This window comes from Lampetra planeri, chromosome 60 (genome assembly GCF_965212315.1).
Source record: "Lampetra planeri chromosome 60, kcLamPlan1.2.h2, whole genome shotgun sequence".
In the NCBI taxonomy this organism is placed as follows: domain Eukaryota; kingdom Metazoa; phylum Chordata; class Hyperoartia; order Petromyzontiformes; family Petromyzontidae; genus Lampetra; species Lampetra planeri.
This window is the reverse complement of record NC_136166.1, coordinates 2,119,422-2,145,070: the sequence shown is the minus strand read 5'-3', so window position 1 is coordinate 2,145,070 and position 25,649 is coordinate 2,119,422. Positions and strand designations below refer to the sequence as shown.

The window sequence follows — 25,649 nt, the reverse complement described above, 5'->3', positions numbered from 1 at the left end:
ATCGAACCAATTAATATCGTTAGCCGAGAGACCACTGTACAGCAAATGAGTTTGGGGTCCCATCTGTGCAGTGTGTCATCCCCTCGTTCGTGGATTTTCATCAGGATCATGTTTCCTCCCACTTGAACATAAACTCAGTATAAATGGTCAAACGCCTCCATGCAGGACCCCACCTGAAAAAAGGCATCTTGAGACTCGGTCTGTCTTGCGCAAAGAAAGTAACTTTTATTTTAGACAACATTCATACTGCATAGCAACTTCACAGTACCCGTCGTTGAGAGGTTGAAAAGCCTATGCAGCCTTCACCTCAGCAAATCAGACAACTTTCACATTCCACTACTCCCAGAACAACACCACCACACGCGTACACACACACGTTCAACGATAGTTAAAAATATATCCTCTTGGAAATCATCAACGGGTCTCATTTCGTGCTGCTGACAAGCACGAGATGAAGACGCCACCCATTCCAGTGACAGCCACTTGCCTGGTGGGTGCTACGGTGGCGAGATATTTACTACCCCACCGAATATACAGGAGGTCGTGAGTTCGATCCTGACCCCGGACGCCTGCTATATATTTGGAGTTTGTGTTGTCCCCGTGGATTTTTATCCGGGTCGTCCGGTTTTCCCCCTCCACATGTGGAAACATGCGTTTGCAGTATTTGGCTGCTCTAGATTTCCACGTGATAAGCCACTCGGCAGGGCTGTCATTTGTGGTCAAGTCGCTCGTGAAAAAGAGCTCCTATATAGCTCAGCAGGCCGAACCTGGTAAAATTCTAGTCATCTAACCACCTTCCACCTGCTGCCCTGTGCTCTACCCCTACACAATGTGTGCTCCGTTTCCACGACAAATGTGCAACATACCCAAAGCCATGCCGGGCTGTTTCTGCAACAGTCAGAGTATTGTCCAATGCTTCCATAGCCGGGCAGCACTTTGTGTTACCCGGTGCATCCTCTCTGCCTCTTTCTTACCTCCTTTTCTCTCTGTGGCCAGAGGGATACTATTATAACATTGCTTTACAGTTTCATGCATGCTTGCTTTAGAGTACAATGTTCCAAACCAAAAGTATTTTTTTTGTAATTTTCTATTATTTTGTATATAAAATATTGCTATTTGGGAAAAGTCCCCTGAAAAAAAAAGTTAAGTTTACCAGCGGTTTTCTGGCACTGATGCCCCCCCCCCTCCCCCGGGGGGTTCTTCACGGCTTCTCCCTCTCACGGCACGATGGCAACGACACAGTCTGGAGACTGAACTGGGAAGCCGAGTAAAGCTTTACTTTTTAAATGAGAGCCAAACGGTGTGGTAGGGGGACTGACTTCACCTCGGCAAGACTGCCATGGGAATGTGGGCCTAGCAACTTTTCCGGGCCAGCTTCACATCTCAACAGTTGTGGTAATGTGACATCTGCGCTCCACTCACTCAACAACCCTCCAACCCCAATGCACCAATCACCCCTCCCCAGCAATTCACCTTCCCACCCTGTGCCTGGGTTGCAAAATGTATAGCTTAGTGACAAGTTAAAATTGAGGGGGAGAAAAAAGTAAGCTATAATCATGTTTCGTTTTTCATACAGTCACCGAGACAATAAAATGCTACAATTTCCAGCCCCTGGAACTCGGCGAGTTGAACGGAAACTTTCGGGTTTCTCTATTTTACATACGAGGTAATGAGTGTTGTGCGAGTGACTTGGGGCAAGTGGGCTTAAAAGTATGCTTACGATTGATGAAGGGCACTTTGGGCTCTTTACAGAATACATTTCAGCTCTTATTTCCCCAATATAAAAACCAGACCAGTGGAAAGTTGCGCTTCAGCGAATAGCACAACACGTGGTCAATTTTCTTTTGTGTCGTTGGCAAGGGTCAATCCGGCCGGGTGGCACTGTGGTCAGAGCACCTGCCCCAACCAGAAGAACATCAATTCGAACCCCAATGAGAGGTCGACTTGGCACACCATCCCCAAAAGGTGGAAAAAAACAAGTATCTCGATGTGGCGAAGTCCACAGCAGTTGTCCTATGGAGGGACGGGTCTCCACAATGGCAATGCTGAATTTCCTCCATCGGGTCAGGGTCACCAAGCCCCCAATGCTTGCTCGCTTGCTTGATCAGGGAGACACTTTTTAACTTAACATTGTGGATTCGGGACAAGAACAATGTACGAACTGTTACGTCACTGCATCGATTGCCAGTCCCAAACCCCTTTCTCATCACCCCCTTCGCTTCTTCCATTTCACCCCGGTCGCTCTGCCCAAAACCCGCTGCCGAAGGGCTCCACAAACAGAACCGCCGGCCCCCGTCGGCCGTCGTTTCACTTCTTCCCGCGCTTGTTCCCCGGTGGTGGCTTCTTGAGCTGCAGCGGCTGGGAGACGTTGGCCAGACCCAGGCCAGGCGTGGACGAGACGCCGAACGTGAGCCCAGCCGACGGGTTGAGTCCCGGGTTGCTGAAGCTGAACCCAGAGGTGGAACTCCCTCCTGCTGTGCCAGCAAAACCTGCCGCCACAAGGGTGGGGGGGGATTCCATTACACGTGCCGCGTGGGGTCCGAGACTGTGGTCCACACCTTTCAGGAGATCCCACCAAAGTACCGCTGGCCACACTTACAATATTCTTTGCATATAACTGCGTGCACTTGCGCTATGGTGTAGCTGCGGTGAGCAACACTTGACTTGCGATGAGATCTACTTGTCGCCCCCCGCAGTTGGAACAAAGGTGCACGTGTATTAAACCCTCTCTCCTCGCCTCTGTCCACACAGCGGTATAAATGGCTTCACAACGCTTAGTCGAACGGCAGGCTGTACAAATAACCCGGGAAAAGTAGCGCACTTCCGCAGTTCCGTCTAGCAGCCATAAGTTTCACCGACAGCCTAATCAGACAAGGAGGTAATTTTGTAAGAGATACCTGCAGTAACTATTAAAGATTTTCAAAACAAGAGATCAGGGTGCAGAAATGTGGTGCCAGAAAGCACAAGATTGTATAACACAAGGATACATTGTGTTGTTTTTATTAATGCTGTCCGTATTGTCTATGGAAAATGGTTTAATGTGCTGCTGTATGTCGCGCAGAGAATGAAAGTGGACACCGTGTTGATAGGGTCCTACTTACTGCATCTGGGACAGATGCCCAAGGACACCAGAAATGTGCCTGAAATGCTTTTTGTGTGGAACCTGTGCATGCGGCAGCAGGTGCCAGGGATAATGTTGTTCAAGTGCTGGATGATGCGCGTGACACATTTTCATGTGAGGAAATGTTACATTTTAAGTCAGTGCAGTGAAATGCCTAATCTGAAAATAAAGTGCTATCCGATGGCGGTGAAACGACCGAGAGCTTGTACGTTTGTAGCTTGTTGCAGAGGCTTGCGGTTCAAACCCTGCAGCTGCCCTGGTTAAAACCCTGCAGGTGCCCTGGTTAATACCGTTGGTGTATTAACCCTTTCCCAGTCCGATGACGTACATGTACGTCATCAGAAGAACTTAACTAAAATAACTATCGGTACTGATGCTCCCACACGGCCATGCCGGAGGGCGCGTGGCAGTTTTGGCGGCAGCTATCATCGAGTGTGTCGTGTCAATATGTTTCTCTGCCGCGAGTACAATGTCTTTAAAAACAGCGCAGCTACGATGCCTCTCTAAATGAAACTAACGCCAACCGCGTGCGCGTTCCAAGATTCAGCGGTGAATAGGATACCCACCACCTTGCAACTTGCAGACGTCTCAGGAAGGGGTTTACCAAAAAATGTGGTTTGCTCGACAGTGAACGTTAAATATCCCGTCATGTTGAATGAAAATAAGTAGGCCAAGCGAGTGCTGGTGTCAAGGTGCAAATTTGAATAATCTTGAAATACCTCAAACGGAAAAAGCACGTACCAGCATGGCCCCCTACTGGCACAGTGATATCCACTTGCAGGACGGTGCTGCGTTCACCTTGTGCCGCATAGGGGCAGCTGTCACCGGGGGTCCCCAGGGATAAACCAGTCGGGCATTCAAATGATTGCGATGAGATGAAATGTAAGGAGCTTGAGTTGCTGAGGAATTTAAGCGGCCTTTAAATGCAAATCCTTATCTGGCAACAATTTTGTTGTTTACAGATCATGCTATGACAAAAACTGACCACATTCATTATATTATTTAAATGCAAATTATTTAGGTTATTATAATGACATCATTTATTTATCCAGAAAAGCCTCAGATCTTCTTTTGAAGATGGTCCTGCATTGGAACGTTTGGCCAATTGCCTTCTTAGGGAGTGTTTGCGTGTGAGAAGAAACTGGAGTAACCGGAGAAAACCCAGACAGAAGAGGGGATGTAAAGGAAGGTCTACACAGATGGGTTATCTAATCTACTTGCTGTGCTACCAACACCTGGCGAAATTGCAACCTGTGGATTTAGGAGTTCCAAATCTGTAATTCGGTGTCCAATTATTCAACCGCCAACGAACCGATAATCTCCCGTGATATGAGGTTGCAATTAATATCAAGAACATCATTTTTTATTTTACTGTCCTAATTGTGCCGTTTCCAGAATTTTGTCTCCTTTAGAAAGTTTTGTTCGCTCCTCTAGCCCGAGTGTAACATTCAAAATGCATTTCATTTTTATACATCATAAATATCCGTTTCATACACGTGATGTGTGCATCACGAGCACAGGAATCGATTTTAATTTGACGATTCGATGCATAGTTATTTGCCTATCTGTGATCCACCGAAACAACGCTGCTTTCAAAGAACTGGATAACAAGTGTGTGTCCACCACTTACGCCCAGCGTAAAAATATAATCTCCCGTGTCCTGTGAACGAGGCTAGCGCGCTGCCATGGTGGAGTCTCGCAAGCCACATAGAATCCCAATACTCGTTTGGTCACAATAAGCAGGCATCTGGACCAGGTGTAGTAGGCCAGGATTATTTTATATATATTTTTTATCTCCAAACTAGGGGAAAAAAGTGTGGGTCTTTTGAGTTGCGATTCGTGTTGCGGCAGGCGCGGCACTAAGCAACACCTAAGGATTTGCGGTGAATTGCTGCGGGCCAAATAATCCACCGAGCACAGCAAGCCGGTGGTGTAGCGTTGTCGGTATTTAAGTAGAGAACGATTCATCAATTATTACGTGCATGATACGTGCACAGAACGGCACGAGAATCAATTATGTACAATTTATGCCAATAACATTCTATTGTTATCATCCAAATAATGAAACAAAATTGACAGTATAAGACTATACTTTTGAGAGTGTCTCATTGAGACCAATCAGCCTAAATTTAACATTTAACTACAACTTGCACATAATTAGTTGGTTCTTACACGCATGAATGTATGTATCGTGAGCATAATAATCCATTTTAAAAATGAATCATTACACGCTCGGTAATGATTGCACGTCAGCAGGGGCATCTCTTTCCCAATGATGGAGGCTGCAAGGCCTTAGAAGTTCAGCAGGTCAGAGGCCCTAATGAGCTCACTGGGCAAGTCAAGTTTTTGTTTGATCAGGCGAGAACTCACGTGAGACCAGGGGAAGCCTCATTCGCGAGAGGGGCCTGGGTAAAGCAACCAATCAACCTATTTTTTTTAAAGAAAAAAACAAAGAAAAAATCCATATCTGCTTCATATCACGACACGAAAAAATCCATTCGGGGAGAGCAGTGCAATCATTTGTGTTTAGGGAATGGCACACAGATGCTCCCAAGTGACCTCTGTGCCGCACAGAAGGGGGGACAAGCAATTCCCCACAATGCTCTGCCAGAGCTGGAAAATTATCCAAATTTAAGTGCACAACCAAATTGGTGTGTCCTGCCTAAGACCATCCAACTCACTACTACACTGGAGAACCTGGTGTAATCACAGGCAGCTGCCTAAATGAGAAACCAAGATTTCAGTGTGTTGCCAGCTCACTGCTCTTGACCTCTGTGCCAACCCAGCCTCCTCCAATTTAAACTTGTTAGAAATCCAGATTGTGCTGTATTACAGAAAGCGATGCCCCTTTTTCCACTGGCTCACCCATGCTGAACCAGCGCAAGGCTCTCACAGTATGGGTGGTTTTCCAATGGTCGTTTGCCGCGCAAAGTCAGAACCTAACCGCCGATACGCTGACCTCACAAGACGCCTGTCTGCATCTGGCTCTGAGGCCAAGCAGGGTCAGTGATGGGACTAATGACGCATTTGTTGCATGTACCGTCAGTCGGCATGCAACTCAAACACGGCTTCAACTGCATCGCCGACACGCGTCTCGATTCGGTCACAGCGTGGCGACGTTAATGGCACGGCTCGGCGCTTACTGCATTAGAAAATCGACCTCGCTCGGCGTGGCCCCAGCATGGTTGTGCAGTAGAAAAAAGGTAATTAATGTCTAGAGGGTGGCATTCACTATGCTTCCGAAGCACCCAGAAGTCTCAACGGTTGCTGTACACGAAGAACAAACAACGAAAATGTTTGCCTGCGCTCAGACTGCCGGACGGCTTGTTGGCAGCGCCAAAGCTGAAGCCCGAGTTGAAGGAGGAGCCGGAGGCGAAACCCGAGCCCCCTCCAAACGTAGAGCCTGCCCGCCCCACACACGGAGCACAGCAAGCACAGCGATGGCGTGAAAAGAGACAGAAGGCGCTCTCTCTATGTGTGTGTGAGTGAGCGCGTGCACACGTGGGGGAGACCCAGCACCATGCGCCACACGCAGGCTAAGTCTACAAAGGCTAGGCCGTAATGGAATAAAATATCATAGTCCAGAATCTTACAAAAAGTTTGTATTGTGGTCCATGGCAGATACACCCTTCCTCAAACACGCTTGCTCTCGCGGTTGTTTTTCCTTATTTTATTCCCAACTTGTAATGATGCTTGTAAAGATTTATAATTAACTACTTTAATGCACATTTTTCAAACGAGATTTTTTTGTTTGCTGTTTTGTTTGCACACTTTAATTTGCTGCCGTTTTGCCGACTATGATGCCTGTATATTTGGAATTTGCATTTTCTCCCCGTGGTCGTGTGGATTTTTTTTCCGGGTCCTCGGATTTTTCCCTTCACATTTAGAAACATGCATCGAAATTATTTACTTTATTTTTGTGCAATGTCCAAATCATTGGCCACTTTGTTGAGCTATCTCAATGGTGGCCAGGTTTCTTCTGAAAAATAAGTTAATAACTCAGTGGGCTTTGCCTGGTAGGATGGGGATGCATATTCTTTGGGTCTTTCGGTAAAGTCACGTGACTTTACCAAAAGACCCAAAGAATATGAATTCCTGCAGCCACGAAAGCTTTAAGTCAGGATGGGGATGGTTTATTTGTATGTGTTTGGGTGATTTGTTCACCTTTCTTGTACTTGGCACTATCGTGTGAACATGCACATGCACCACAAGTATATGTGTTAATGCAGACATGATTCCTTGCAAAGGTTTCAGATTGGTGTTTTAACATCTTAACACCTGTTTTATTGCCAGAAAGGGGAAAACCCTATTATCATAATATAATACTGGCAAAGGAGGTCTCATGATGCACACATTTTCTCATTTAAAATAGGTAAATTTCAAAATATCACTGTCCTGGTCACAAAAGCAAAGTTTGTGGGGAATAATAGCCATTTTCTGTACTTTTGAGGCATAAGCAATTCGGAAATAACACTTACTACCCAGGAACAAAAAATGAATACATTTGTTACACGGTGTTATTAATGGAGTGGATTAATAACTTTGCTTTTGTGTCGTTGTAACAAAAGCAAAGTTTGTGGGGAATAATAGCCATTTCTGTACTTTTGAGGTATATGCAAATTGAAAATAGCACTTACTACCCAGGAACAAAAAACCTATTTTTTGTTACAGTGTTATACTGTAAATTACTTTCACGAATCAGCTCCCATCATGTTCTCGTTATACTGTCCTTGGTAGCGGCGTTCAAAGTCCAGTATTATCCTGGTGGAAGCGCTCGCCTTGCTCCACCGAAGACGCTCCCATGTTCTCCTTGAATATATCAAGATGAGCATCAAGGATATGGACTTTGAGGGACATCCTACAGCCCATTGTGCCATAATTCTTCACCAGAGTCTCAACCACCTCCACATAGTTTTCGACCTTGTGAGTGCTCAGGAAGCCACGAACCACTGCGACAAAGCGGTTCCAAGCCGCTTTCTCTCGACTAGTGAGCTTCTTGGGGAATTCATTGCACTCCAGGATCTTCTTTATCTGTGTTCCGACGAAGACACCGGCTTTGACCTTTTCCTCAGACAGCTTAGGGAAGAAATGTTGAAGGTAATTGAAGGCTGCCGACTCCTTATCTACAGCTCTGACAAACTGTTTCATAAGGCCCAATTTGATGTACATCAAATTATAATAGGCAACATTTAGGGCAACGGCCCCAGATATCTATATGATAGGCAACTGTTCAGGCAATAGTTCTTCTAGGGTTGTTGCCCAAAAACGTTGTCTCGATTTTTTTTTTCCCATTTCAGGCAGTGCTCTTGACAAAATGTGTTGAGTTTAGCGTCGTTTTGTGCTTTGTGCACCATGGCTCACGCAGTATCACCAAATAATCGTAAAATGTTCTGCTAGCAGATCTCACCTCACAGCTAAAGCATCCGGTCTCAGTAGTGGTGTCCCTTCAAAGGTCCTAGCTAACAAGCCCATATTATCCTCATATCCCAAGCATGTCAAATACCAATCACCTATTTCATTTATTGGGTTTCCCACTGTTCCTATCCATTCCAATTATGCATGCAAAATGCTCTAAAAAGTAAAAGAAAATTGAATGCACTCGTGTGAGTTTTAATATTCTTTATTTAATAAATAAATTGTAATAGTGCAAAATAATTGCCGTCCTTGTGATGTAAATTTGGGCAGGGCACATTGTGAGAAGGGACGGCCAAGAAAACCAAAAATAGGGACGGGAGTGGCAGTCAAAGGAACGTCTGCCGAGGAAATTGAAGCAATGAAATCAGCTCGTCGCGAAGGTTCCAGAGTGGATTAATAAACGTCAACGGGGCCGCGAATGTAACTCGAACACTTGAAAGGCTCATAGACCAGAGCATCAGGCGATGGGCACCTTAGACGAGTACGACCCAAAGGGCAGAGTGAGCATTTGGGTACCTCCCAGGGATGAGGCGAGGCCCCCTGAGAGGCCAGTACCGAGCGAGGGAGCTATGCCCAGACCTAGCGAGCCCTGGGACCCTGTGGCAGAAACGGCAGAAACACACCAGCAATCTCATTAACCTTCACACCTTCATATTCTTGGGCCTTTATCTCTCAAACAGTGTCAACCATTTCCCCGTTCCAATGACGTACGTGTGTGAATCGTCATCAAAACGACACCGGAGGAAAAACTGAAATAAAAGTATTTTTTCGGTACGGAGGCTCCCACAAGGCTATGCGGGAGGGTGTGTGGCACAGTTTAAAGCCACCTATCAGAGTGCGGTCGTGTTGCAACGGTTCTCTGCGGTGAGTGCAATGTCTTTAAAAACAACGGCGCTGCTACTACGCCTCTCTAAATAAAATTAACGCAGAGCCGCTCGCGCGTTCTGAGATTCAGCGGGTGAACGGGACACCCAACCTGCAACTTCCAGACATCTGCCAACGGGGAAAGGGTTAAGGCACAGCCCTTTGGTCAAATCCACCACCAAATGAGAGTCTGCCCATGCTATGCGTGTTATTTGACCATAGTTTAACACGGAGGCTTTCACGACCAATGTTATCCGACACCTGATGAAACTGGTTGTAATTACCAGTGAAATATCGTGCTCGAATTATAAATGTTGTTGGTTTACTCTCCAACACATCGGTGTGCTGAACTTGTAACTAAACACCTCCATTATGGATATTTGACCATACTTTACGATTCTCGTCAGTGTGGCCTAAAGGTTGGGAACATTTGTCACATCTGCGAATTGTTTGCACAGCTAACAATGTAGCCCCACAGTAGTATACAACACCTGTATTGTTTTAACATGTAGCCTTTCCCACCAATATTATCCACAAGAGGTTTTTTTTGGGTGAGATCGCAGAGATATAAATGTCATTAAAACCGCTACCACCCAACAGCCAATTAGTGAGGTTTGTCACGTAATCAAAACATGCCAATTAGTTATTAGCGCAGCACACCGTGTGTTGGAGAGTAATTCTAATTTACAATAACAATTCAACTAGTAACTAATTGGCATGTTTTGATTATGTGACAAACCTCACTCATTGGCTTTGTCGAGTGGTGGCGGGTTTAACGACATCTATATCTACGCAATCTCACCCAAAAAAACCTCTACCGGTGTTAATGATTGGCGGTCATCCATCCAGGCACTATCCAGCGACAGCGCTGCTTAACTTCTTTGTGAAACTCATTGCCGGCCACTGGCCTGGATTTGTCACTAACTGGTCGCCAGTTCAGCCATAGGCTCAAGTAGGAAACGCTCTGTGGAGCTTACATGGCATCAACATAGCCCATTTCTGACTGCCTTCATGCTGTAAAAATTACACGAATAGCAGTGCTCTACTAATCTCATACATGCATACATACATGATGACACACGCGTAATAAATACAAAGCAAATCGCATCGTAAAACGCTAGTGGAATGCAAACGTAGAAAAAAATCGCACTATAGAAACCTGCTGCTGCCGCCGCTGCCGCTGTCCCCAGGTGCTGGTGCTGCTGCTGCTGTTGCTGCTGCTGCGTGAGCGTGGCTGCCATGGCGACGGCGGCGGCGTTGGGGAGGCTGCCGAAGGGCGCAGGGCCCGTGGTGAGGCCCGGCCCAGGCACGGGGCCGTCACGCACGCGCTTGCTGGCCATGCGGTGGGCCTCAAACACGTCCGTGTCGTCCCCGTGGTACGTCTTGCGGAAGCTCAGGTACTGCTCCTTTTGCCTCTGCATTTGCGAGATCGCGACAAGTCATTAGCACTGGGTAAAATGGAAGTGCTCGGTCCCTTTTAACAATGTTACTCATGGCAATAAAAGTAATTTTTTGGTTAGATCACGGAGAATATGAATGCGTCGTTAACCCATCGCCACCCGACATGGCCAATCAGTAAGGTTTGTGACGTACACACAACGTACCAATCAGTTACTACTTTAGCACATCGCCTCCATAGCCATGATTAATCCGCTGCTGAATGAAGAACTCGACATCCCCCAAGACTTTTCCGCCTCCCCAGGGTCTTGCGAGATACCACCTGAACGTCTCCACCTTCGTGGTTGACGACCTCTTGGGTGGGTTCCCGGTTACCGCACGTGGCCACCGCTCCAACAAGGTTGAGAAGAACGACCGGGTAGCAGCCAAGGGAGGGAATACGCCCGAAAGGATATCCACCGTGGTAATGGAGCGATTAAATGAGCTCGTGCGCAGGTGCCAATTGGATTGTTAGATCGCTCGACGATGAATGGCTTGGCGACGCTTTCATTCGGTTGCGGATTGGATCAGGGCTGATGATACGTTTTCAGAGCATGGAAAAAAATGAAGTTTGCTTTTGGCCAGACAGGGAGTTGAGAGGACATTGTGGTGGAAGTGCAAATGAAGACAGTTCATAGGGAGAGTCATGGGCAAAAGAGAAAAGGCTTCAGCCTGGATGTGAACAGGGGAAGAAAATAGTTTAACCTGGAATGTCCACTACCGGCCGAGGACTGAAGCAGTGGAGCACCAAAACGTGGACACCGATGATGTCAACTATACCATTATAGGGTTAGGCGGCGGTGGCCTGGGTTTGGAGGCGGACGCGTCACCGCTCGTTCAGAGGGCAGCGGAGATACGTTCTCACCTTGACAGTCTCATGAACGGTCTGCAAGTGCGCGGCGAGCGCGATGAACGTCTCGTACAACCTCTGCATGGCCAGCGACAGGTCTGCGGGACGTACGATACACAGATAGGCTGGGTAAATGACGAGGCGTACGTTTGTCACGAACTTCGAGTCGGCTTCACTTGAATAATGCAAAGGCTCGCGACGTGTAAATACGGCACAAGAGCATTCTGCAGCACGGGCCTCGTATCTGTCGAGCATTCAGCAGGATGAGGGTGTTTGTCATCCTTGCATTTTTAAAAATAGAGACGATAACAAAAGTCTAGCAAATAAAATCACCATTTCACCTTATTTGGGATAACATTTATGAAGCACAGGGTGGCAAAAAGGTATTATCCGATATTAAGGAATTAACGATATGGCAGATTGAAATAAAATTGTGGAACGTTCGATGTTTTGAGAAATATTCAACGTATGCCAAAAAACATGAAAAGATTGAGTGATCTTCGACGGCACAGAACAAGATAATCTTTTCCATGACTTTTCAAATTGATACATTTATTCTGTAAAGAATGACAAAAATGGATGCATTTACAATCGATTAACAACCCAAGCTCAGACCCAGGTCCCTAGGCAGTGCTGGCTCGATGTCTCTACGTGGTGATATCCCTCCAAGCGATCCCTCGCCGGGCCTCCGGTACAGATGTATGTATGTTGAACTTCTTTCGCACCGTAAGTAGCCAGCCGTGCTAATCACAGGTGCAGGGGAAGGACAACAAACTAAGCACAAAAAAGTAGTTATAAAGAAATTGAGTTTTTCAATCTCGATTATTTAAAAGTGCATAGATCCACTCGGCAACAGCCGCTGCGAGCAAAACCGTAGTTTGCATTCCGGTTTATGCTCCTTGACGAGGTCAGCAAAGTATTGTGGTTAATTTGTGCCAAGCAATTTGTGTAGTAATGAGTGCGACCTCATAACGTGTTCACTCGGCAATCGAGGTTAATGCAGCTCGGCGAACACTTGACGGACACGGTCGGATCTTGCAGTACCCGTCACGATACGTGCCAGAGAATTCTGCTGCAGCTCAGTAATGTTTTTTCCAGACGTTGCTTAGAGTCGTGAGTTGCAATAATCGAGCCTCGTCGATATAAGACGCAATACGCACCTTGTGGTGTCATGTGCGCGCTGGTGGCCTGGGAGGTGATATGGTTCTCCATTTCCTCGATCTGCCGCCTGTACAGCTGCATCTGCACCTCGAACTGCTCGGCCAAGCGGCGGAAATACCTGAGTGGCAAGACAGGGAGGAGACCCACCAATACCGCCACAGCCGGTTACTCAACCACGTGGTCATTCTCTTGTCACTTTAATGCTAAACAAGCCAAGGTTTGGAGCGAAAATGCATTGCTCTGTCCGTCTGTAATATGATCGATCTAATGTGAAACAATATTTTATATATATATATAAAAGAGAAATTTGTGAATACGTGCGTCTGTTCGAAATGTTCAGCGTACATCCCGACATGCAACAAACTTAAAATTTGGCATGTGGGTAGCTTCAAGACTGTACACAATGCAAAAAGTATAAAATTGGTTTTTTTTTGGAGGGGGGGGGGGGCGCAATAATGGATATATTTTGCACGGCAAGTGAGCGGTGACGTCACATATGTGATGTCACATGTGATGTCACCTGCATGCGGCAGCGTCACGCAGTGTTCCTGCTGACGTCACGTATCCCCCCCCCAAACCCTCCGCGTCGGCTGTGTATTAATCCAAGACAAGAATTCAAGTCCCGGGCGAAGCCGGGTAGTAAAGCTAGTTTGGTATAAAGTTGTGTTGCTGTTAGAGTTACCCTATAGAAAACTGGCACACATTGATCACACGGTTTGTCAAAAACGTGGAAATAAAAACCAGCTAAGAAAAGGATTTTCCTCGCTGGTACTATCGTGTCTCCCAAGTTTTTGGGCAACCCTTTTGATCAATTTGGTCAGGTTTTTACATGGTCTCACATTGAATTTGCTAAAACAGCTGAATGCTCCAAAAAAAACCAGGATAGGCCCCATTTGCAAAAGTGGCCTGGAAAAGTCCCCAACTTTCACACCCAAGTTTCGTTCACAAGAGGATCCTGTTGACGAATATTGTGCCCCACCATCATTACGGACAGAGGGAACTAATGAATAAACGTGAATAAGCACTTGCAAAGCAAAACTGAAGGACATCGATAAAATGAAGGGCATGGCTCACTCGGTGGGCGCCGTGTTCTCGTGCTGTAAGCCATCTGGCGTCTCTCGCGTGCGCACCGCTATCTCCACGTTCTTCAGCTCCTGCAGTGCGCACGCAAGTTAACGAGCACGTGTAAATCATCAGCACTGTCGGCAGGAAATATGAAGCTTGGAGAACAATGCACCAACTTGTATTGATTCTTACACTTACAATACAGTAAAAAATAAAACTCTCAAAGTCACTCATTTTATCTTTAGCCGTGATCAATCCACCGCTGGATGGAGAACACTGCAAGTCGCTGCCATCTCTCGCGGAGCAACAATCCATCTAGCACTTGTACATGAACTGATTTCATCGCTCCATTTCCACAGTGGATGTTCTAATGGATTGATCACGGCGAAAGATCAAGGGATGTTAACTACCTTGCCTGGTATACAGGAGGTCGTGGGTTTTATCCAAACTTTGATGCTTGTATATCTGTTTTTTCCCATACACATTTAGAATCAACATGCGTGATAAGCCACTTAGTTGAGCTATCATTTCTGGCCAAGTTGCTTCTAAAAAGAGCTATATAGCTCAGTGGGCCTTACCTGGTAAAATAAAAAGTCTAGTTTAGGTTGCCATTCCATCGTTAACCTCTACTACCGGCCATCATCCCTTCTCACGACATACCCTGCCCAAGTCTCCTTACTGTTGGCAGCACTCAATAGGTCTCTAACTTGAGTATGCTCAACTGAGTGAGCACAACTAATCACTGCCCGATCATCCATTCAGCCCTGCTCTACAGGTCAGGTCAAGGGCCCACCCATCCACCCTCCTTGTATGCACTATTTATAAAACTCAGGATTTTAATCTCTCCTAGCTCAAGGGGTTGGGAACATTGCTTCTTTCCTTACCTGGGCAGCCTCTGCTCTCAGCTTGTCGACCGCGAGCGTGCTGCGCTGGAGCCCAGCAGCCACAAGCGACAGCATCTGCCGCAGAGCCTTGGTCTCCTCCTGCACCCGCAGCATCACCTTGGAGGAGCTGCGGCCGATCTCCTCCTGCACCTGCCGCTGATCCTTAACGAACTTCCTGCGAGCCGGAGAAATGGGTGGAGGGTGGTACAGGGGGGACATTGGGAAAAGCTGAAGAAGTTGTTGTTCTTGGGGTGTAATGGTTGCTAGGTGGGCAGGATGGAAGGGTTTAACGTTTTCCAACCAAGGCATTAAGCCTGGTTGCGTTGCTGTTAAAATATTCATCTATAGAAAACTGGCCAAATTTATTAATGAGTTGCCAAAATATTGGAAACACAAACTAGAGCAAAAAAATGGATATTTGCAAATATGTAAAAGCATTCTGCCAACAACTACGCGCCGGCTTCTGCACAACGGATGAAAAACTTTCGAAGACAAACACACGTTGCAAAACCTTGCTCAAGCTATGCAGCAATTTTCCCAACTTGTTTTTAAGAGGCGCTGTCAGAAGGTGGCTCGTAGGGGTGGAATGTCGCATCATCGATTCATTGCTTAATATCGATTCGTGAGCTCGCAACACGTGCATCCATTCTCGTGCGTACGAACCGCTGTTTTTATTGAATTTGCATATGCCGTGCGTTTGGGGTTCAGGTCACCCCTGTATCGATTAGACATGCGACCGTAGACTCGCTACACGGATTAACTCCATTTAATTGAAGATGGTTGAATCCCGGATATGAACCCAGGATCTCAACAGTGCCAGCTTCGTCCTCTGACCGCTAAGCCACCTGGCCTCATATTAAACATTTTTATTTGTCCACCTATCTCCCCGAAATTAGTAGAAATCCCTGTCAAATGGTGATCGCCCGCTTGTAAACAAGACAAATAACGGACATTTAACATGAGGAGTAAAGCAAAACTCACTGGAAATTTTCAACGTCTTTGCAGATCTCAGGTGGCAGAACCTGGGACTTCAGTGTCTTGCTGTCCCTTAAACAAATAGAAGCAAAAAAATCAAGTCAGTCACTTTGTTACCTGGGTGCTGATTCTCCCAGCCATCACCGTGAAGAAGATGCTATTGAGGGCAAACCCACGTGGTTAACAATCGCATTCATCATCTGTAGATTCAATTTCTACAAGCGACTATAATTTGTGACATTACTCGTACTTGCACAAGTACGGCAAAAAAATCAAGTCAGTCACTTTGTCACCTGGGTACTTTTTCTGCCAGCGATCACAATGGAGAAGATGGTATTGAGAGAAAACCCACGTGGTTCAAAATCACTTTCATTATCCGTAGCTTCAATTTCTACCAGCGCCCATAATTTGTTACATTGCTCGTACTTGCACAAGTACGGCACTTTTGTCCATCTACTGCCACGAAGGGCCTTCCCGCCAGCGCGTTTTGCTGCACTGCCCTCTGCTGCCCACGATGTAGCCCCACACAGGCTCTCTGCATGGCAGTCACCCATCCAAGCATTATCCACTCAGCCCATCTTAGCTTCTGAGGTCTGACATTGCAGGTAATTTAGTCACTTACTCCCATGTTTAAATTGGCACATTTATTTGGACTGTCAAATCTCATGAAACAAATTGAAGGCTCCCTTAATGGCCTCACTGGGCAGCTTGTCGTGGTATTAAATGCGCTTGAGAACTTGGCTTAATCGCAAGTGGCTGCCTGGACTAGAATCCAGGATCTCAAGAGTGGTTTTTGGCACAGTGCTTTGACACGGGCACCAAGCCAAAGAATGCTGGGGGTCAGAGATCGCCCCTTATGCATTTAATGCACTCACCCTGGGCCCCCACCAGCAGACAGTCTGTCGTCTAGAGGACAAAAAGACAATTCACAGATTAGCTGGTTTGCTAATAGTTAAGCAATGTGTTTTGACACGTGAGGGGGAAGACATGGATGTTCACAATTACTTGGGGAAAGATCCGATAACTGTAGTTGCTAGGAATATAACACTGCTTTACATTTTTTTAAACAAATCATGACCTCCGGAATCATAAAAAATAGTCATGGGAGTGCATATTCTCAGCAGCTTCGGTTCATTGACAGGCAAACCGGTCCAAACCCTGGACTGGTTATTATTGTAAAAACAAGCCAATGCTGCTTGTTAATGGACAAATTCTCCTGAGATTCTACACTCCCAGAAGGCCGTTTGGTTGACGAGATGTGTAAAAAGAAGATACCTAAAATTTGAAATGGAGAAACAGATATATGGAGATATATAGTCCACTTATTTATTTTATTTAAAGCTTAGTTAGTCACTTAATAGCGGTTAGCTGCTCATATGATATGTGAACATTGTATCTGGATGTCCCCTCTCTTTGCTCTTAACAAGGGTCACTACCCAAATATTTAGCATACGATGCATTTTGTTTTAAAGCAGTCCTAATTATGAAGGCAGTGAGTGATGTGTTTAAAAATAACACGCAGATATTAAGACACATGCGGGAAACATATAAATATGCAAAAAAGGTATAAACTAATAAATGTAATTTATTTATGCAGAACAACCTTTGCCGAGTCTCACAATTAATTTCCAGGCAAGTCCTGCAAAGGAATATTTGGCCAATGGCTTCATAAACAAAGAGCATGCTGCTTCACGCGGGAAGAAACCAGTGCGCGATGCACACGAGCGTTCAATCATATCAACCACGACTGAACAAAGATCAGCAAAAAGAGCGATGCAAACTTTACCTTTTTTGTCAGAGGAGCTGGTGAAATCCACGCCTCCGAGCCCCTTGCTGACCGGCACGTTGGTGCCGGCGGCAGCCATTCCACCAAGCGCCGTGCTCATACCCCCGAGTCCCGCGCCGATCCCACCAAGCCCAGAGCCGATCCCACCAAGTCCCGTCCCGGTCACACCTACCAGCCCGGAGCCCGCTCCTCCAAGGCCCGTGCCAATCCCACCAAGCCCCGTGGCTGTTCCTCCGAGCGCTGTGCCGACACCGCCAAGCCCTGTAGCCGTTCCTCCGAGCCCCATAGCCGTTCCTCCGAGCCCCAAGCCCGTCCCTCCGAGCCCCATGGTTGCACCGCCGCCCCCGAGGCCGAGCATTCCCTGGCCAGCGGATGTGCCTCCCAAGTTCAGGCCTGTGCCTTGAGTTAAAACACAAAGATCCCCCGTATAGCCTTAACATACTGAAGGACAAGTGCTGCTCGCGAGTACCTGTTAAGGCTAAAATGGCACATGGTGGTGTGGCCAGTACTTAAGTAACACAATTAAAACGCCTCCGGAGAGCGTGTCTCACCGAGTTGTGAACAATCCAATAATAATTACCACAGCAAGGTTAAAAGTGCAGCCCGGCAATTGCCCGTTTACGATACTGCCAACAGAAGGGCCTCCACTAGAGGGAGCTCTCCAGCACCAAGTGCACGGCTGGCCTTACGTCTTAGAAGATGTGGGAGTAAACTTTTTATTTTATTTTACCAGTTAAGGCCCACTGAGCTACACAGCTCTTTTTCAGAAGTGACTTGATCACAAAGGAAAGATCAACGAAGCGGCTTATCACGTGGGAATTTATAGCAGGCAAGCACTCTAAAACGCATGTTTCTAAATGTGGAGGGAAAAACCGGATACCCACACTTTACCCCATCACACACAACCTGCCAATCGTCTGTGGGCGTACACATCTATACCGCTGGATTTTGAAGAAACTTTCCCGTTGCCTCAACTACCGCGCCAGCAGAAAGAACTGGTGAGCTCCCTGGTATGGTAAACATTACACCACAGCAGCAGCCTTAGAAGTACCACTGCAACCGAACCAACACTGACCAGTGTTTGGTGTGCTGGTCCCTGCAAACAGGGAGCCTCCCACCGCTGAAGAGAACATGTTTCCTCCGAGCCTCAGGCCACCAGCGGCCGCTGTGGTGGTGGCTGTCGTTCCTCCAAGGTTTAATGAGAGTCCTCCGCTAGCTCCCAGTAAGCCTTTGGATGAAAAAAAAATCATAAAATTGTACATTTGCTCGCACCCTAACCACCGCACCGCCACAACAAAGTGTTGTGTGTGCAGTGACGGGTGCATACCAGCGATGTAAGGAAGCACCCTGAATTAATGTGGGTTCTTAAGCTCAACAGACATGCGCGTGGAAGAATCCATGTTTTTTTTCAATGCATGTCATCCATGATTTTACATAATCTCTCTGGCCAATAGAGGCCGCTACAAACACCACAATCTACGAAAGGTTTTTTTGGGTTAGACCGCGTAAATATGAATGTGTCATTAGAACCGCCACTACCGACATAGCCAATTAGTAAGGTTTGCCAAGTAAACCAAACATGACAATTAGTTACTACTTCAGCACACCGGTGTGTTAGAGTAAACCCACTACAACATTTACAATTCGAGTACCGTGACGTTTCGCCGGTAATTACAACCAGCCTCATCAGGTGACAGCCAAATACAAAAATGCAAAAAAAAACACGCGACGACGAATTGTGACAATTCAACAAATCCGGAGACGAACAATGACTACCCTAAGTGCGTACCGCGTCCCCGTTACCTGTTGTGGGAGCGCTGGTGGTGGCAGTGAAGGTGCCCTGGGAAAGACCCCCCATGGAGCTACTGCTTGTCATCGGCATGGCAAACAAAGTGGCAGAACCTGCTGGCCTGCCCAGCCCTGCCAAATCAGACCAAAGCAACGGCAACGTATTCAGGTCAGCAAATGAATTTGGTGAAGGTCAAGACGTGACATGCCGTGTACATCATCAATTATTCAAGTCTTAATTTTAACAGGGTCCGAGGCCATTCAGATTAATTGCCTCTTTTGCAACGTAGGCTCTGCATAATTCAATTATTGGGGCCCTTGTGCTTTTCGCATCCACTGAATTTTGCACGGTGGACCCATTCGTAATTCGTTCTCGCCATTACTTGGCGATGCTAAATCACTTTAAATTTCCATCGGAGCCTTCTGGCTGTGCAGGCCCCTGCGTGGTACAGTGTAATAACGAAGTCCACGCCAGAGGCAGTGTTATAAATTGGGTATTACGTCTCATGCATACACTCATGGACATGTACTTTCAGACAAATGTGTATTTTAAGTAAAACGTCCCGTAATCATAATTATATTTTCAGTTATTCAGGAAAGCTTGAGTTTCAAGATCTTTCATGAGTGAACATGGAATTGGAATTCACTTAAATTAACAATGTGTTCTACACAGAATATGTTGGAACCAAAATGAGATTCAGGTTTATAAGGCAAGTGTTCATGAACAACAGAAACATTGACACACATCAGGGGATTATAAAATCGTTAAATTGTTCGAAAAAAATAATCGGTCCCCACCATTTCAAATCAAACTGAAAAAAGTGCCTTGATATGTCAATTACAGCTTCTGTAGTTAAATAAGTTATCTTCAAATGCTGTAATCAATTCCTCTTAAACGTTGTACGCAATTATACTCCAACTATGCTATTGGTGCCATGACACTGGACTAAGATATTTGCATCTGAAACTTACAAAACTACTGGTGCACCATCCTGTGTCAGAGAATAGTTCCAGAAGACAAAGTCACAGACATACTGTTTTAATCCACTTTAATATGGATTGTTATCCACACTAGGAGCATGCATTTGTATCGCCTGTAAAGAATGTTTGTCACTTGTTAATCAGACCTAAATGTTCCATTCTCAGGAGCCAGAATAAATCATTAAGTGAAACACTACATTCAATAAAATTGTTTGGGCGCAGTCATCAATAACCATGCCGAGGCCATTATAATACTTATATTTTATATAGTGTCATTCATGCTCATAGCATTCCATAATGCTGTACATAAATTTTCTATAAGGACCAAATCCCACATACAGCCACTGCAAAGCAAATTCAAAAAGAATAAACAAATTAAAGTATGGCACCAAAACAAAAAGCACAAACAACAACAAAATTATCACGAAAGTGAGAAAAGACTTACCTTTTTAATGTGAATCTTTTTTTAAATCCTTTATATTCAGTTCACTTGCTTGCTTGCGCGCTTACGACCGTGCACATCTTTCGGTCGTTTTTTACCCCACTTCCCGTGATCCAATCGAGCTGACATTTTGCACACAGACTCGTTGTGCGTGACAATTTATTTTCGTGAAAATTTTTTCCAAAATGTTACACTTTTTAGGAAAAAAATTTCATATTTAATTACCAATTGCTTAATGGTGGCAGGCAATCATCTGACCCATAGGTGGCAGCCATCTCAAGCCAGAGGACGAGAGGACTCTAGCCGCCCGTTTCAAAGACCAATGTGGGCTGGGTTGTGGCCCATTGAACACGCATATAAAGGATTTATAGTGACAAACTTTGTTTTTACGGGTTAATTTTTTGGTAATTTCCTCTCACTTTGCTCCTGATTGTGCTATTGGTGTAATATCAAGAGATGAAGCATCTAAAGAGTTAGAAAACGTAACGAGTCGATTGTCCGAGCCCGGGCACCAATGACTACAACAAAACGCCCCATCGCATTAAATTTGGCTGTGTGCTTCATTTGTCTAAATTCCAGCTCTAAGAGCTAAACAAATATAGATTTTACTTTCATGGAACTAACAATACTCTCAATGGCAGGGCAGGTGGAAAAGTGCCGCCCCTAAATTAATCGATCTCAGAGGTAGCTCTGTGATATCCGCTTCCACGGCCCTTCCCTAACACGGGTGGGAGGGAGGGGATATTTTTTAAATGTTTTAATTTAGTGTGTTGTATATAAGAATAGTGATAATAAATAACTCACCCAAGGTGCCCGTGGTGCCAAAGAGTGAGGCGGTGGGCGCAACAGAGGTAGTAGCAGCGCCTGTGGTGGCTGGCCCTCCGAAGTTGAAGCCTGCAGGAGCCGTCGTGGTGCCACCCCTGCGACAGCACAACAGAACGGTGAGAGGGGCCGAGTGTGTCATGATCCAATCCACGTCGTGATGTGGGGGTCACAATTCGGGGTCATGAAGAATTTACTTCTTTGCGTCAGCCGGGTGGCTCAGAGGTCAGAGCATGGAGCCGGCACCCATTTGAAATGCCGGGTTCAAAGCTAGGTTTCAGACACCTGTGACTGAAGTGGTTGTTTCCGTCCATTGACAAATTAAATGTGGGTAATAATTTACAGACCTCTGTCAATTCACTGTTGGATGAAAGACTCCCCATGCTGTGTCAGTTATGGGGGTGTTGTCTGACCATACAAGGCCACATTATTCAGTGCTGGTCAGTAATAGGAGGGATCCAGGACAGGTTCGTGTATCATTTTCCAGTGATGTTAGTCGTGTTTCAAAATCGAACTCGGGTCACACGGTTCATAGCGCAGTGTGCCAACCACTGTACCACCGCTCCACCCCTCTATCACAATATAGCTGAGCTACTGTATGTTGAATGTCGGGTAGGTGAGATACAGGACATACGTGGGGTGGCAGGGAGGGCTTTACAAATGCTCAATAATGATTTCGTTTGAGAAATTAACAGCACACCACCCCCCACCTTCCGAGGAGGTCCATGCCACCCTTACTAACTGACCCAATGGAATGATTGTTCCAGAATATAGCAACTAACCCAAGCTAAACAGACTCTATGCATTACCCAGAATCTATGAATGACACAATGTCTGGGGACTAATGATTCAACTAGGTATGGTGCACATTTTTCCAGACAAGAATGTAGGACATTCATGAGATTGATAGACATTGTTTTTCACGTCTGTTACGTAATGTAAGCCACGTTCATTTCAATATGTACTGTACCTTTGTGTGTTTTTGTCTACAAGCGAGGGGAGACATTTGAAAGAAATTCATTTGACCATGGTTTCACATTGATGAACAAGAAACCCATGGATACAAGCAGTTCGTGTTAACTGGGCCAGAATCATATTTAACCTGGTCATACTGCATACGGTGCACCTACAAATTAGCACGGTTGGCTAGGTATGCTGCCAAAGAAGTTCAACATACATACGGTAGGCTTATAGACAACAACCTGAACAACGTTGGACAAGCCTTAATGTTGATTTAATTTTAGCCAAAGATCTGCAGATCTAGAATTGGGACTCCTCAGCCACCTCCAGAGCCACCACTAAACCTTGACGGATGTCACCCTCGAACTCCGAGGGACTGCCGACGACGGCATACACCGTGTATCCAATTACCATCTTTGGGGTTCATCAGCGCACCACTCTCTCTATAATAATGAGACTGAAGCGTATCTTAGGTCTGCCTACTCATCGTGACCTGGTAAATTTCGTCTCGTCACTCCGTCACTCTTCCACGAGGTGCACGAGGTGGGGGAGTCAAGTCGTTTCGTCAGTCTCGACAATGTCTCCACTCAACATCCCCGAGTGTGATATGACAGCAACAATGTAAAGTTATTTCCCACTTACATTACGGATCCATTGAGGGATGTGGATTCTTGCGAAACGTCATGGTATAGAGGCAGGGCCGGATCACGGTCCCGTGAGGCCCCTGGGCACATGTCTTTTGGAGGCCCCCCCTCCCCCCGCTTTCCTATATTGGTGTCTTTCTTGCCTTCCTCCTTGCCAAATTATCCACTAGATTGTCAAAATCTAGCTTTCTGACAAGGTCTGGCTCTATTGACATAAGTGACAATGAGCTGAGACGTGTTTGGCACATGCTACTCCACAGCTCATTTTTTATTTTGCCTAAAAGGGAAAATGTCTGCTCACCCTGGCAGTTTGTTACTGGCAAAGTTAGAAACATCCCAAGTGCCACGAAAACATTGGGGAACACTGACTGCAGATCAAGTGCCTGCAACGTCTCAAGCAATTTAATTGGGCACTTCTCACCCTCAAGAGTCAGACACGAAAGACTTGAATTGGATGAGTTCGTTGGCAAAGTTCATGTCCAGGTCTGATGGATATCCACTACGGCATCACTGGTCAATGTGGCTTGAAGGCGAGGGGCCATATATGTACAGTACAACAATAGATTCAGATGCAATCGTCCTCAAAAGAACACCACACAAATGTATTCCGTGTGTTCACCAACCACGCAGTGACTCGCATACAATCAAAGGCTTAAGCTCCAGAGATCTATCCAGATCGGGCGCATTCTGGATGATGGTCATATGGTACGTCATATGAAATTGTGTTGCTGTTGTTACACTGCAATTGGTGTTAGTACTGCTAGTTGTTACACTGCTATTGGTGTTACACTGTTATTCTTAAATTTCGATTTAAAGCTTTCGTGACTGCAGGGATTCATATTCTTGGTTCTTTCGGTAAAGTCACGAAGGAAAGCTTAGCAGTGTTCATTAGGAGGCCGTCTTTCCGACAGCTCTGTTCTTCACCTGAGGACGGCTGCTTGCGTTGTGGCCGAAACGTCGTGAGAATTTTGTTTTATTTGTAACAAGAATAGCAGAATACTGCTATTCTTGTTACACTGCTACTGTTGTTCCAGTGCTGTTCTTGTTACACTGTTGTTGTTGTTACACTGCTATTGGTGTTACACTGTTGTTATTCCAGTGCTGTTGGTGTTACACTGCTGTTGGTGTTACAACTCTTGTTGTTACACTGCTACTGTTTTTACACTGCTACTGTTGTTCCAGTGCTGTTGGTGTTACACTGTTGGTGTTACACTATTGGTGTTACACTATTGGTGTTACACTGCTATTGGTGTTACTCTTGTTATTCCAGTGCTGTTGGTGTTACACTGCTATTGAAGGCGGTGCTGCGAGTTCATTGTGTTAAACACAGCACTGCCTACAGCACTGCCAACGGGTTCTTTTAACGTTACACCGACACCCACCCCACGAGTTCAATCCGTTCTGGCGGCGATCGTATTTAATTCCTGCACACCTCTTTTACAGTTAAATCAAATTGCTGTGAAACGTGCGCAATGAATTTGGTGTTGCGATGTACATTCGCCACTTCGCGATGTTAGACTTTACCCGAACAACAATTCTAAATCGAAAGACCACGCTTGCTTTAACCATAAAGGCAGAAACCCGCGGCGTCCATCTTACGTAGGTAACAATCCGCTACAACGAAGGCGACCCCCCCCCCCCACGACGTCATCGCGACGCGCACTGCCACCTCGGCACTAGCATCCAACAAAACGGCGGCGTTACTCTACCAAAATGGCCGCCACCGAACCGCATTGCGATGACGTCTCGCGGCCGGTTACCCCCCTCCCTCCCAGTTGCGCCTCAAATCCGCGGTAGGCCTTTACCCGCCCGTGGCGCCAAAAGCGAAGCCGGTGGTGGAGGCGGCTCCGCCGAACGAGAAGCCGCTGGTGCCCGTCGCCATGGCTCCAAAAAGGTGCCCTCTTCCTCGCTTCGAGACGTCCCAAGATGAAGGCCGCCCCGTTGAGTCAAACAAAATCGGCGCGAAAAAATGAAGCAACTCCCCGTCAACGTTTCCCTCGTGACTCAGAGCGGTTGTCTTCCGGAAGGGGGTGATTGTCTTCCGGAAGACGGTGATTTTCTTCCGGAAGACGGTGGTTGTCTTCCGGAAGACGGTGGTTGTCTTCCGGAAGCAGGTGGATGTCTTCCGAAAAGAAACACGACAACTACCGTCTTCTGGAAGACGGTAGTTGTATGTCATCAAAATGTAGGTTCTACCTAGGTGATGGTAGAGGTCTTCTGGAAGACTGTCGATGTCTTCTGGAAGAAGGTTGATGAAATGCCTTCTGGGAATGGTAGAGGGTGCTACCGAGGGGATGGTAGTGGGGTTTTGGAAGTTTCAGTTTCATTTATTTGGTAGAGCCCTGTGAGCCATTCGGCTCTGGAATCAGGTGCAACCGCAACAAACAAAAACGTGAACAAGAAAACATCTTTAAAGTGACTATGCGCAAACAGAAAAATCCAGGAAAAAACTGC

At 46.2% G+C, this 25,649-nt stretch overlaps 1 protein-coding gene across 5 annotated transcripts; it reads right to left on the bottom strand.

Moving 5' to 3' along the window:
- Positions 1 to 199: 199 nt before the first annotated feature.
- On the bottom strand, positions 200 to 25,236 carry LOC144736319 (nucleoporin p58/p45-like). 5 transcript variants are annotated; one of them, XM_078618975.1, is made up of 15 exons: positions 25,001 to 25,236; positions 21,574 to 21,689; positions 19,362 to 19,478; positions 18,634 to 18,786; positions 17,559 to 17,957; positions 16,648 to 16,678; positions 15,779 to 15,844; positions 14,798 to 14,972; positions 13,923 to 14,002; positions 12,848 to 12,966; positions 11,703 to 11,785; positions 10,551 to 10,815; positions 9,053 to 9,133; positions 6,423 to 6,524; positions 200 to 2,489 (listed from the first exon to the last, which is right to left on the bottom strand). In XM_078618975.1, exons 1-15 carry the CDS (start codon positions 25,075 to 25,077, stop codon positions 2,308 to 2,310), a joined length of 2,046 nt encoding a protein of 681 aa, XP_078475101.1. In that variant the 5' UTR covers positions 25,078 to 25,236; the 3' UTR covers positions 200 to 2,307. The 5 variants fall into 5 exon arrangements, with proteins under 5 accessions (XP_078475101.1, XP_078475102.1, XP_078475103.1 ...); XM_078618976.1 differs by having other exon boundaries at positions 10,560 to 10,815; XM_078618977.1 differs by lacking the exon at positions 6,423 to 6,524 and having other exon boundaries at positions 25,001 to 25,235.
- Positions 25,237 to 25,649: the final 413 nt, after the last annotated feature.

Excerpts from the sequence above, each read along its gene's own strand:
- LOC144736319 (XM_078618975.1), bottom strand. The coding sequence starts at position 25,077 with ATGGCGACGGGCACCAGCGGCTTCTCGTTCGGCGGAGCCGCCTCCACC. Across the intron at positions 15,845-16,647 it reads TCTGCTGGTGGGGGCCCAGG|GGACAGCAAGACACTGAAGT; the intron begins GTGAGTGCATTA and ends TATTTGTTTAAG. Across the intron at positions 11,786-12,847 it reads CGCGCACATGACACCACAAG|ACCTGTCGCTGGCCATGCAG; the intron begins GTGCGTATTGCG and ends TACGTCCCGCAG.